Genomic DNA, 14,047 nt, shown 5'->3' on the forward strand with positions numbered 1-14,047 from the left:
CACTTGCCGTCCACTTAATGAGGTACACTTTTCTAAATACCCTCCTTTGCCTCCGGAACACCCCGAATTCTGCATGGCATGGATTCAACAAGGTGCTGGAAACATTCCTTAGGGATTTTGATCCATATTGACTCGATAGCATCATGCAGGACCTGCAGATTTTCGACCACACATCCATGCTGTGAATCTAATTTATTTGTAGAATGTCCATGCAATTAATTTATTTTCGATACAATCATGCCTCCCATATTCACGTTGCGGTACACGCTTCGAAACAGCTTCGATTGCTTCCAGAAAGGGGTGGGTCCACAAAAAGGAAGTAGCTTATACTGTTTTGATAGAAGCACATTGGAAGTTGCTGAATGCCCGCACATGAGAGAACTGACAGCGGAGAAGGTACAGTAAACAGATTTCTTCAGATTATATTTTTTGATGCGCGGTATTAACAAAATGAAAGTGCAAAGCAAATTAAGTTTCTTAAAAGAGTCACAAAAGCTTCACAAACTTTACGAAATTGGCTACGTGTTCGGGTTGATGAGGCTACGTCTGTAAAACTGCATTCAATGGTTGTTTTAATGATTTACTGAGTATAAAAACTGGCATTATATTAATAATGGAAAACAATTTGTGATAGCTACCAATGGTCAAAGCAGAGCAGTTGCTGTCCCGTTTCAAAAAATCTTCCGTTGGTGGCACATTATGGAAACACGAACTTTTGATAAGTGCATCGGATGTGTTTGCAGGATGACAGTTATATTCCTTTAAGTTACGTACTGTGTGATACATGAAACATTGGCTCGGGACGTGGGAGACTGCATTTGATTGAATAGTCCAGCCAACCCCAGGTCTCATTTGACATTTTTGTGTGTGTGTGTGTGTTAAACATGAAACTGGTGATACTAAAGCCTTACTTAAAATCACTTTTTAAAAGAAAAAAGCTTGAAAGGAATTTATATCATATTATTTTGTTTATCATCTTTAGTGGTTCTTTGGTGTTTACATATTACCTTGAAACTTGTTAAACAGTTAAACTTGTGAACAAAATTAACATGACTCTCTGTGACAGAGTATTTGATGTTGGTCATATTTAATTCCTTTTTCTTGATTTTTGTCTTACATTTGACTCAATTTCAAGAAAATTGTTTGGTGATTTGATGATTTTCAGTTCTTCTCCAGGTGAAATGGAAAGAGCCCTGTTTCTGATTTTGCAAGTTGTATTGTGGGCAAGAGTCTCAGGTATTTTGTTGTTGTGTTTATGTGTTTTGATCAAAATGTCTTTACTTATTACAATTTGTCATTTTATCACACATTGAATGACTATACTGACTTACAAAACCTAGTAGCAAGTGACTTAGAGAACTAAGTCACTTACCTACACTGTAAAAAACTACCCCATAAAAATGGCAGCAGTGTTGTCAATGAAAAAACATTTATTTGAAGGGGAAAAAACTGTATAAATCCTGTTATTTAACTGTATAAATCCTGTTGTGTCATGGCATGACATTGAATAATGTGTTTTTACCCTTGTTCTATGTGACTTTGACAGTGTTTTGAAGAAAAAGAAAATCAGTGAAATTATGTACATTTCTACAAACATTTTACTGTAGAAATGCAGTTTCGTGCCGTGTAATTGTATGTGACGTCCCTAACTTACTGTTGTTCATGTCACCATCTATCTTTAAAATGAATTCTAGGGCTGGTTAGCATTCACCAACATTTTCTCTGTGTTGTTCGCACCTTGTTGTCCTCTTCAGCCCTATTCACTGTGCAGGTGACCCGTCCCTCCCAGCAGGCTGAGTTTGGTGGCAATGTTACGATGGAGTGCACGTTCCCACCAGGAGACACTGAGCAGAGCCTGTCTGTGTTCTGGAGCCGTGTCCACCCTCAGCCTACCGTGGAGGTGTACAGGCTGCAGAATGGGCTGGAGGACCTGAGGGTCCCGGACCCCCAGTACAGGAGTCGTGTGCGGCTGATGAAGGAGGAGCTTAAGGATGGACGGGCTGTGCTGCAGATCTCCAATCTGAGGATAACCGATTCCGGAACTTACCAATGTTTGATGGAGATGGGGGGAGCCGACTATAAACAGACTGCTCTTACAGTAAGAGGTCTGTTATTGGTTTCTCTTTGAGATGCGAAAACCGCATTACATGTCATTCCATTGTTTCTAGTTATGACCAATGAACCAATGAATCAACAGGTTTAATCTGTGTGTTTTCATGTATACTATTCATATCTGTTCTAGCTCCCTACAAATCGATCAATAAAAGCATCAAGATGAATGAAAGAGGGGTGGAGCTCTCCTGTGAGTCCCAGGGCTATCCACTGGCCAGTGTTGTCTGGACAGACTTGTCAGGCTGGAACATAACCAAGGAATCTAACATCACAGTGGCCACAACCGTCAACGATCTGTTCCACATAACCAGCACAATAACTGTCAAAAGCTCCAACAACACCTACACGTGTACCTTTGTGGGGGAAGGGCTTATGGACCGATCCGTTCTATTCCATATTCCAGGTAGTACTTTTTTTAAACTTATTTTCTTTTTGTGACACACACAAACACACACACACACACACACAAATCATATCAAAATATGATGACATATAGCCACTATGATGTACTATGTATGATGTACTGGTACTATGTTTATTTGTTATGGTACACCACAAGGCAGTGTGTTCTAGAACAGGTGATTTCCACAATAGCCTGGTCGCTTTTCCACCTCATGATAGGTGCTGTTTAAATCTTTTCCCTTGGTTTAGTCAAAGCCTTGGGGCTCTCCCCTTATGCTTTAGTTTGTACTATCTAAAGAGATCTTATATATTTTCCCCACAAGTCTCCTAGTTTTCTTATACCCTCAGTTCAGTTTTTCCAATGAAAGTTGATCTTAAAGACATTAAATTCTGTAGAATGCTGAGAAATTGGTTTTCATGTGTTACCATGTTAGTAATGTTTTCAAGCATAAAAAGCATAAACATCGCCTTATTATCTGAATTATCTGTCCATCAGTTCACATCTCAATGATTGGAGAAGTCAGGAATATTCATTGTGACACTAGGTTGTTTCCAGTAGTGTATCTATATCCTGAATTTATATTCTGCTAAGTCATGAGTGAAGTTCCACTCTGATTACATCAAACATTGCACAAGCTGTTTGTACAATTGTACACTTTAAGGATAAGTACTGAACTATGAAAGGTTTACAGATGAATTCAGACATAATAAAACATATAAAGGCATGAGATTAGTGATACATTCTACAAATTTTCAATGCACACAGCCAATGTAAAAACAAATGTATGTGCATTGACTATTGAGGTTTAGAAGTTGTGAGGATTATTGTTATGTAACCACTTAGGGAAGCAATTCATGCTCAGGAGTGTGTATTTCATATAATGTGGTGTATTCATTCCTTCATTCATTTGTCCGAGGGCATGATCCTAGAGGAGCAGGATCACCGTTCACAGTCATGTGTGAATTTGTTCTCTTCCATCTTTGCTTGACAGATGAAATACCTAATAAGATGACGGCGATAAGCTCTAAGTTCCCCTTGATGCTTATATTGATTCTTGGGATCATCACAGTATGTGCAGGTGTTGTGGCATACTTCAGGTGTAAAGGTACGTTCCCTTTCCTACTCCAGGCTCAGAGGTTTGTGTGATTGCTTTTCTTTTTCTACCAGTTAAAGAATTATCTATGACTTTGAAGTGATCCAATTTCTCATTTACAATGGCCATTTCAGTAGCTGATCTCTTTTTATGATAGTTTTACCATGCTCAGTTGCCAAACATTGCCCTTCCTTTTTCACAAGAATAGAAGGCTGACTGGTTTTATCATCTTACGTGTAAATGCTAAGGGGAAGTCTGAAGCCCTCAGGTGGCTACTCTTCCCCAAGCACAGGAGAGCTCTAAAGGAAGTGGGACTTTTTCGGGATTTTCATGTACTGCGGTGCTCATGTGACATTGGCCTAGACATGAGTGTGCACTTTTCCAATGGTCTTTGACATCTGCTAGAAAGTCCCTGCATGCTGCAGTCCTCAAAACCACCAGATAATGTGCCTGGTTTTGGAATTTGGATGTACTCCTAAAAATGATGATGGCTTTTAAAAATAAATAAATAAATAAATAAATAAACAAACAAATAAATAAATAAATAAATAAAAACCAGAATTGAACAAAAGAAAAGTGACCATGGAATTTGGAAATGTGCCAACTGAAATAAAATTCCAAAACAGGATATAAGACTATAATCACATGTAAATACCATAATATCGTTATTGTTTTTAGTTTAAGAAAGTGAAAGCAGGATTCTCCCAAAAAAGAATTGTGTGGGTGGAAACAATGTAAGATACTATGTTATCTGTTCTTTCACAAAAGAAGTAAATTTGTTAACACTTTACTATATGCCACAAAGACCACATTATGCTGCTATATACATGACATAATGCATTAGGTGACCAACCATGACCTCATGTCCCAGCTTATGTCATGTCAAAACACTGTAATAATGTATGCAGAAACATTGTTTTTGTTTTTCAAAAACAAATTGTATGATTGTACTTGTCTAATTATAAGCCGTGGCCTTGCAAAGAAGCCTTTTAATATTAATTTATGTAATTATCATTCGCACAGTATAATGATGAATGCCTGTATTTGCTGTGGAGTGCCTGTGTGTGCAAATTCAATTGAAATATATCTACCTGTACCATTTACAGGTTTTAAGCAGCACATCATGTCTAGGACCAGAGACTGCCTACTCCCTGTGGATTACACTGCCGCATGTGAGTTTTTTTATATTCAGATTTATCACTTGGCTGATTTGTGAGTGAAGGTATGCTAATCTGGTAAGGTCAGTGCAGTAACTGAAGTCATACCCTGCTTTGCCGGTTGTATAGTACGTCAGTCTCATCATAGTAGTGTGGGGTGTAACATAATGGATAGGAAACTGGGCTTGTAACTCAAAGGTTGATTCAAGTTTTAAGTTCATTTCAGCCTAAAGTGCATTTTACAGCCTTATGCATTATAGCCAAGCTGAAGCTGAAGGACTTCAAATTCAGCCTGGTAGTTTATGAATAACCAGTGTAGTGATGTTTCCTTGTTCCAGTCAGGATTCTAGCAGCCGAGTTTTGGAGGGTTAGTGTGTAAAATGTTGCAGTCATCTCATCTAGAAGTAACAAATACATGAGTCATTTTTTTCAGTAGCCTGTACGGACAGAAAGCTCCTGATTTTGGTGATGTTATTTTGGTGATATTCTTAATATGAATGTCTAGAGAGAGAGAAGAAATCAGCGTTGTCAAGATATTAGTGTCCATTTTCATCCTGAATTATCAAAGCAAGGTCTGCACGGTGGTACATTGGGTAGCACAACCTTGGTTTGAATCCAGCCTGAGCCTTTATGTGTGGAGTTTGCATGTTCTCCCTGTGTCTGCGTGGGTTTCCTCCGGGTACTCTGGTTTCCTCCCACAGTCTAAAGACATGCAGGTTGGCTAATTGGAGACTCTAAATTTCCCATAGATATTAGTGTGTGAGTGAATGGTGTCTGCCCTGCAATAGATTGGCAGCCTTTCCAGGGAGTATTGCTGCCTCTTGCCCAATGCATGCTGGGATAGGCTCCAGCAGCCCCCATGATCCTGCACAGTATAAGCAGGTATAGATAATGGATGGATGGATTATCAAAGCACTTTAAGTAACTGGGGTTGAAATGTGATGTCTAATCTTGTCTATTTTTTGTTCATATATTTCACTACATTTTTATTTGTGAAATGCAAAGGCACATTGTTACTTATGGAACATGAGACATTTGGCCAATTTGGCAACTGTGTGAAAATTTGGGATTATGATTCTTCTCTCAAATGAGATTAGAAAAATCAGATGATCTTACCAGTTTAAGAGCCTACCTTTCCATGCCAGCTGAAAAATTTGGTGGAGTATCTTCTTCAATGCCTGGGTGTTTGGGGAATGTCATGGTGCCAGTTTCTTGGAGCTGCACTTTCTCCTTTCTGCATGTAATAGACAGGGCTGTTTCTCTGAGACCAGATTTATGTTATCCCTGTTACTGTATGTTCAACTTGATTAAAAGTTTGTTTTGTGTCATTACCTGCATTGCTTCCATTTAATAGATATGCTTCAATTCTTTTTCAAATAGATCTTCCCCCGGACACCACCATTGAAATCCAGACCCATGTTGAAGGTGTGCTGAACAAGAACTAAATGTTGTTTTCAGTCCTCAATTCTCTTTTCAAATACACATGGGATATTTCATGAATTTGCTGAGCCCTCCCTCTAAGTTCAGACGTGATTTGCTTGCTGATGTTGTGAAAACTGTTTAATGTGCAGCATGTGACTGTTTGGCTTATGTGTTATGCTGAGATACATACTTCACTGACCACATACACAAGGAAGTGCTGAAGCAGAAATATTTTGTTCTCTTGATGGAACCTGACTAGGCTACACATCGTTTAATGTGTGATGATTTGAAGCAGAAATATTTTGTTCTCTTGATGGAACCTGACTAGGCTACACATCGTTTAATGTGTGATGATTTGAAGCAGAAATATTTTGTTCTCTTGATGGAACCTGACTAGGCTACACATCGTTTAATGTGTGATGATTTGAAGCAGAAATATTTTGTTCTCTTGATGGAACCTGACTAGGCTACACATCGTTTAATGTGTGATGATTTGAAGCAGAAATATTTTGTTCTCTTGATGGAACCTGACTAGGCTACACATCGTTTAATGTGTGATGATTTGAAGCAGAAATATTTTGTTCTCTTGATGGAACCTGACTAGGCTACACATCGTTTAATGTGTGATGATTTGAAGCAGAAATATTTTGTTCTCTTGATGGAACCTGACTAGGCTACACATCGTTTAATGTGTGATGATTTGAAGCAAAAATATTTTGTTCTCTTGATGGAACCTGACTAGGCTACACATCGTTTAATGTGTGATGATTTGAAGCAGAAATATTTTGTTCTCTTGATGGAACCTGACTAGGCTACACATCGTTTAATGTGTGATGATTTGAAGCAGAAATATTTTGTTCTCTTGATGGAACCTGACTAGGCTACACATCGTTTAATGTGTGATGATTGTGCTGCTTAATCATGATAGTCATGTTGGTGTTCATCATATATTTGCTACACGGCTTGTATAACAGTTTTTTTTTTGTAATGCTGTCAATTGACAGCTCGAAAAGAGAAGTATTAAGCTGATAGTTGCCTTGTGATTGTTGCAGTGCTTGCACTTTTTCTTCGTCGCTTGCAATTCAGATTGCTTAAACCAACTTATTTGGGGATATGTTTGACATTTGATCGCTTTTTCACAGCGTGTGACTCAAACATTGTTCACCCTTGCTTGGGTTTCCAGAAAAAAGAGTGGAGAACCTGAGGGCGGTTCTGAGAAGCAGATACGTGGGTCTCACATCAGACCCGGAGGCGTCAGAGCAACGCGTTCGCTTCTGTAGCAAGGTGTTACCACAGCACCTCTGCAGCAGGTGGGTGCAATACAAAAAACTAAAGGAAGCGTTACCACACATACCACGCCTACTACTGCAGATTGTTCCATTGCTGTGTCACAATGAAATGAGACGTATTTTCCTGTTCAGTAATTCTTCAGTAGTGTTTATAATCATTTTTCAGTAAAATGACCAGATAATCTTATTTTCAAAAACAATTATGCCACACAAATTAATATTCACCTTTTTACTTTTCCAGTGTGAGGGGAGCTTGAGCGGTAGTATTTAGTAACTAAATTCATTTTTAATACAAGGTCAGTCTGATGTAAGGAATTTAAATACTTATTTTTTGATGTCAAATACAAGTTTGAAAGACATCAATATGGTATGGTGAATTAAATGTGTTTATATTGCATCATCCTTAATGATGAAAAGCAATCTCAACCAGCAATCTCAAAAATAAGACCTACCTCTCCTAGTATTATTCATTTCTGGAGTAGGGCACTGCCATAGCAAATAACACCATTGATCTGGAGGTAAGCTTCCATAGGAAGCTTTATGGATGCTGTGACGGACCGGGGTTTGCCTTGGTATTGGGGGTCTTTAGATTACAGAACTCTGTGGATTTTTACATTTTCAGTTTTGCTTGAAAACAATAGAGCAATTGTCATGTGCTCTATGTTAATGTTAATTGTTACTCAGTTCAACCAATATGGATTTATTTGTTTTATTGAAAAATTCTGTTTTTTGTTTTGGATAGACAATAATAATAATAAAGGCCCTTGACTGAGCTTGTAGCAGAAAAAATACTCATAAATTCAGTCTGACCACCCCTCAAATTGTTATGTCACAAGACTCAAGAATGTCTTTCATGCACTGTGAAGCCGGTAATTATGAAGTTGCTCTATGTGGATAATACATCCATTTACGCCATGTGGGAGACTTCAGATATTAACTGTAACGTGTTACTGGTGTGGGGCTTCTATTTTCCCAAATAATTTGATCCATGAAACTTTAGCATAAAGACATTTTTTCTGAATAATCCAGGTTATTTGGTGAAAAGCAGAGATAGCGAGTATGACACTGACACAAGGGGATAAAACTACTGAATTAACTTAAGGCGAGCGCTCTTCTTATGAGATATTTATTAAATCAAGGGGAAAGTTAGAAACAGAGACTAGCTCCTTAGTTTATTTGCCGGTTTTATGTTCACTCCCATGGACTAGGCAGCTTCTTTGTATGTTATATAAATCGCTTTGTCCTGGAGGAAGCACCGACGCCACCTGTTTCGATTGAGGGTCTTTGTGCTCTCTATTCCAGGGATGGCTTGCCTTTGGAGGTCACTGCCCTGTTGCCTGATGTTGGGGAATCTCTTCTGCTGGAGGGGGAGACTAAGAGTGGGAAAACCAGTGTGGCTCTCGCCCTGGCCTCTAGCTGGGCCCAAAATTCTGAGTGGGACCCATTCGGCGTCAAGCGCTGTCAGCTGGTTGTCATGGTGACCTGCGAGGGAACGACGGGTGACCTGTTCCAGGAAGTGATTTCACAGCTGGGACTGGATGGAGAGCTCACTGTGTCCGCCCTGCAGGAAATTCTGAGCGGGCCGGTGGAAGCACTGATTGTCCTGGATGGTTACAGATTTGGGAACAGGGACCTGGATGAGTCACTCAGAGAATTCCTGAGGAGGCAGCACGCCTGCAGGGTATTGGTGACGGCACTGCCGGGACATTGCGCCGACCTGTGGGAGTTTTTCGGGACAGTGCTGGTGCTTACTAGAGAGGGTGCAGAATGCCACGAATACTGCTGACATCAAACAGGTGAGGGAGACAATGGACAATCTCAAAATTCACAATCTCACGGCCCACAGCTACTGCTCAAAAGCCTGTATGTGAATGGTCTAAGTGAAAGAAAAGTCAAATCTTTCTCTTTTTTTGTCTATACCATGCTTCTTTAGAGTGGTGGAAGTTAATGCCTACAGGAAGCATATGGGAGGTTATTTTAGATTTATGAAATGATATCTGCCATTTCAGTCATACTGCTGTCACACCACTAGTATTCCAGAGCTTCAAATGTTTTATTGTTTTGGCTGCTGGTTGGCCAAAGCATTGTTTTTGTGTACTGGTCATGGCCTCATGTTCTAGCAAATCCTGAGCAGGCCAGAACCAACAGTGACCTGCAGCACTAGATGGCATTGGCTGGCTGTGGTGTCAGCCTGGGAGGGAGGGCTGCAGTTGGTAAAGATGTTGTCCCTATTTCATTGCACAAGTGCAGCTCTTCTGGTTGAACAGTCTGCCTGTACCAGCTGATGCAGTGACTGCCACTTTGCTGGTGGAATGCAGAGAGAAAAGAAGTGACAACTGGTAACAAGTACCTCAGAGGAGAATTTGTGCTTGGCTTTACTGTTCCAAATTAAGGGATAGGTTTAAAGAATAGTTTTGGAATGTAGTGTTGACTTGAGGTGTTGAGGTACTGTATGTCCAACTAAACTTGGCTCCTGCTCTTGTGTTCGGGGGTAGTTGAATGATGATACTGCCAAAGGGATAGGCTTATGAAGGCTGGTCCCTTCATTATGAAAAACTACTTCCAACACTGAAACACGTGTCTGCTGATCACTTTGTACACACACACACACACACACACACACACACACACACGCACAAAGACACACACGTATGCACACACACACTCACATACACACACAAAAATATATGCCTACTGTATGTGAAACATTACTTTTTTATTCACAAATTACAAATAAGGAGTGTGGTGTCATAAACCTAAAATATTGTTTTTCCCCAAACACCTGAGAAGGAATACAAATGGAAACAGTCACAAAAATTGTATTACTAGGTTCATTACATGATATAGCACCACTTTTTATAGTACCTGTTTTTTATATCTATACAGCTTGCTGTTTTCAGACTGTTTGTGTTCTTGTCAGACATGACATATACTTAAATTAATACAGTCCTACTTTTCTGAAGATGCTTAATTGTGTACATTATATTGTCATTACATTGTTTAAAATTAAAGTGAAATGTGCTTTCTACTTCTGAACGAGACGTGGAAAAGACTGTTACTTGATGACTTCATGCAGACAGTTTATTCAAATAAGATTTTATGACCAAAAATGACACCACAACACGCTGGGTGTAAAATTAAAAGAACTGATTATATCTGTATTGTGAACATTCAGGCATACGTTTGGTTGTGTAGCAACTGTGAATCTGAAATATAATTCACATCTGGGGCAACAAAAGTAATGTCAAGGCTGTTAATATGGAGGAAAATGACGTTTCATTTTCATTTTGTAGAATATTTGTTGTGTATTGTGAAAACGAGGGTTTTTAAAGAACACAGAATATGAAAAGGAGCTAGATGGGGAGCTTTGGGCTTTGCAGACCCCTCCTTTTGTGACCAAAAATAGAGTATGCTGATAAGTACTCCTTTCAGGAAACTGAAAATGAACTTGTTTCTACTCATTCAGTTCCTCTTTCAGAATTTAAAGTGTGCCAAGGGCATGACAGGACAAACATACTGACCAAAAGATACAGTAGGTGCATTTCCGAGAAGACCGTTGCTTCAGGCATGTATATTCTATTGGGGGTGTCTGTACTGGCCTCCTTTGTGGGAACAAATGGACAATCAGATTTCTTTAAGATGAAGCACAGGAAGAAAATGGAGCTTTGCATCTTCCAGAAAATGTAATGAATGTGTGACATTAAGAGATTGTTTGCGTGGGGCATTTCAACCTAATTTTATTGTCCTGCCATGACTGCACAATTTTACTTTCAGTCTTACGTACTTAGCAGTGGTATTGTGAAGGGTTTGTCCCATGGGCAGAATAGAGAAGTGTCTGTTTCCAGTGAAATGAAAGAGAAAGATGAGAGGATACTGACAGTAAGTCAGAGTCACTGCTTTTATTTTTACTTTTAAGTTTTACTCAATTCAGGGTAGAGTCAATGTCTATCCTTGTTTGATGCAACCTTATTTTTGCAAATTGGAGTTCCTGAGGAATAGACATAATTAACAAACCAGCCGTGCTGATGAACACTGGTGAAAATATATTGGGATGCCATCCACCAAATTCTGCCTTGGTGGGCATGCCCCGTACCCGTGCAGCACAGAGAGTTTGGCACTTTTCAGGGTTTCCTACAGAAATAACCACAATGGCAACAGTCTCTCAGCCCTTAACAACAGTCATTTCTGTACCTTCTGACTGCATGTGAACAGACAGAATTCACAAACAAGTTCACATGTACAAATAATAAAGCCCCAAACTTGGGTTATTTTGACGTTTTCTCTCCTTCTTTTTCTGGCAGATTACATCATCACAAATCCTTCAGTACCACGTTTAGTAATTCTCCCCCATTGGACATTTAGCTACATCTGCCAATGACAAATTAGATATTAGGGTGAAAAAACACAGGGCCAAGTTACATTAAATACTTTAAGTAAAATTGGGTATTTTTGCTTTGGAACAGAGCTTGGTTGGGTCAGAATTGATTGGGAATAGAGCCTTTAAAACTAAAAAACTAAAGAGCAATAATTCTACCAAATTTATGCAAGTTGAATGGCACTTTAAAGCTAAAGATATTTCCATTAATTATGTCTGAGAAACCACAATTAAAGTAAGGTAAGGTAATACACCTAGCTCTATAGGAACTATGGGCAATTGCTTTTAAGTGTGAGTACTGGAATGTAATGAAAGCCGTGAAAGGGCCGCAGTACTCCTAATCTAGTGAATAAAATGCAGCCTTCACCATGGCTACCTTTGCCTGAGCCAGCTGGACCCTAAGCCTAGGCTCCAAACCCCTTCGTCTTTGCAGGCACTTTAAACTCCTCAACAGGCTGATGTTGGCCCCCTGGAACACAACGCTGCTCCTACAGTCCGACCAAGCACCCCTGAGAAGTACAAACTCTACTTTCGCCATAATTTTGGCAGTCAATTATCCTTTCAATGTTTTACATTAAACAGTATTTTGTTTTTTAAAACTTAACAAAAGGGTTTAATCCTCAGTTTGTATGTGTGTTGCGGTTGTTTGCAGAAGCTGTCTGCATTGTGTTTTGTTTATCTCGTGATTACTGCAAGTGCTAGAGTAACCTCTGTTCTTAATGGAATGCTACTTGTCAGCTGCAAAAGAAGAGGAAGCCAGTATGAAACAGAAATCCCCTGGATTTTCAGGCATAATGAACAATTATTAGGTTGCACCCCAAGAGGTATATGTGTACAAACATAACATAAATATCTGTAGAAAATGTTGTTTTGTAATGCATTTTCATTGTAATGCACTGTAATAATTATTCACATTTTCAGTTTTTGGACGGACAAGTAGCATGCAGTAGATAAAACTGCACAACAAGTGATATGGGAGTCTCAAAAGGCATGGTATTATCATTTAGATCAATTATCAGCCTTATCAAAAGTAATATCCATTGCAGTTCTGCATGCAATGAAGATTTTAGAAATATAGAGAAGTTTCTGATGACTGACTGGCTTTTCAATTACAGGTATTGGACATCCGAGGGTATGTAGGCTAAAGCAAGATACACTTCAAGTAACTGCAAAACAGCTTGTACAGTGAATTTATGTTTCCAGAGCAACTTCTATAAATATCTGGAATATTTTTTTTAATCACACGCAGTAATTGCCTGGTCCAATAAAAAATAAAAAAATGTATGTTTTTTTTTAGAAAACCCAGACGGTGAACAACACATTTACTGAGGTGTCAAGATTAAAAGTACTGATCAATTTTTATCTAAAATTAATTGCCAATCAAAACATAATTTGATCATCAGACTGAAAATGGATTAATCATACAACCTTGAGGTGAAGATAGAAGTGGAAGGATTGAATCTTGTTTACCAGATTTTTCTGTAATCAAACAATGAAACAAGAAGTTGATCATCTTAGGTCAGTGACCCATACACAGCTGGATGTGTTTATTCGTTCTACATGTGAAGAACCTGGGCAAGTCCTCCCAAGCAGAAGAAAAAACGGTTTACCTTTGAGAAAAGTGAATTGTATGGAGAAAGGATTTCTTTCTGTGGGTATAGACAATTTACTATTTGGGAACGGCATTTTGTTCCTGTGGAAAAGGACAATGAGATAAAAATGGCTGTATGTTTATAATGAAATCTGAGATATAATTGGCTCAGATTTTATGGAAGTCTCGCCACTAGACAGTAGAGACAGACTGTTTGTGCTAATGTAGTTCACTAATTGCTCAGTGTTTAATGGTTAGGCCTACTGAACAAATGGAAATCCAGGGGGATGTGCATTGGTCATTTAGGCTAACATTCCAGCATTATACAAAATGGCTAACATGGCCAATAAAGCCTTTTGCTTTAAAATGATGAAATTCCAAAATTGCTTTAAAATCTACATATTCTATCTATGTTTATATTTAAAGCTATATTTCTGTTGTTCTTTATGTGAGATGATGTCCACTGAAAGAAAAGGAAACATAAAGCTCTGCTGGTTAGTTGTTTTAGGATATTTTGTCACATAGGGTGAAGAGGAATCCCACAGAAAATAAAGAACTGCCTTCCCACAAGAAACACAACACTGACATACTCTGTGAAGTACCTT

The 14,047-nt window shown here is 38.9% G+C and overlaps 1 protein-coding gene across 3 annotated transcripts; it reads left to right on the forward strand.

Moving 5' to 3' along the window:
- Nucleotides 1-304: 304 nt before the first annotated feature.
- On the forward strand, nucleotides 305-12,714 carry LOC135239422 (uncharacterized). 3 transcript variants are annotated; one of them, XM_064308063.1, is made up of 10 exons: nucleotides 328-396; nucleotides 1,177-1,236; nucleotides 1,755-2,105; nucleotides 2,243-2,515; nucleotides 3,507-3,620; nucleotides 4,715-4,780; nucleotides 6,146-6,190; nucleotides 7,371-7,497; nucleotides 8,779-9,272; nucleotides 12,285-12,714. In XM_064308063.1, the coding sequence occupies exons 1-9, from the start codon at nucleotides 363-365 to the stop codon at nucleotides 9,260-9,262; spliced, it is 1,554 nt and encodes a 517-aa protein (XP_064164133.1). In that variant the 5' UTR covers nucleotides 328-362; the 3' UTR covers nucleotides 9,263-9,272; nucleotides 12,285-12,714. The 3 variants fall into 3 exon arrangements, with proteins under 3 accessions (XP_064164134.1, XP_064164133.1, XP_064164132.1); XM_064308064.1 differs by lacking the exon at nucleotides 12,285-12,714 and having other exon boundaries at nucleotides 305-396; nucleotides 1,166-1,236; nucleotides 8,779-11,750; XM_064308062.1 differs by lacking the exon at nucleotides 12,285-12,714 and having other exon boundaries at nucleotides 8,779-11,750.
- The last annotated feature ends 1,333 nt before the right edge of the window (nucleotides 12,715-14,047 follow it).

Source organism: Anguilla rostrata, chromosome 14 (assembly GCF_018555375.3).
Source record: "Anguilla rostrata isolate EN2019 chromosome 14, ASM1855537v3, whole genome shotgun sequence".
Taxonomy (NCBI): domain Eukaryota; kingdom Metazoa; phylum Chordata; class Actinopteri; order Anguilliformes; family Anguillidae; genus Anguilla; species Anguilla rostrata.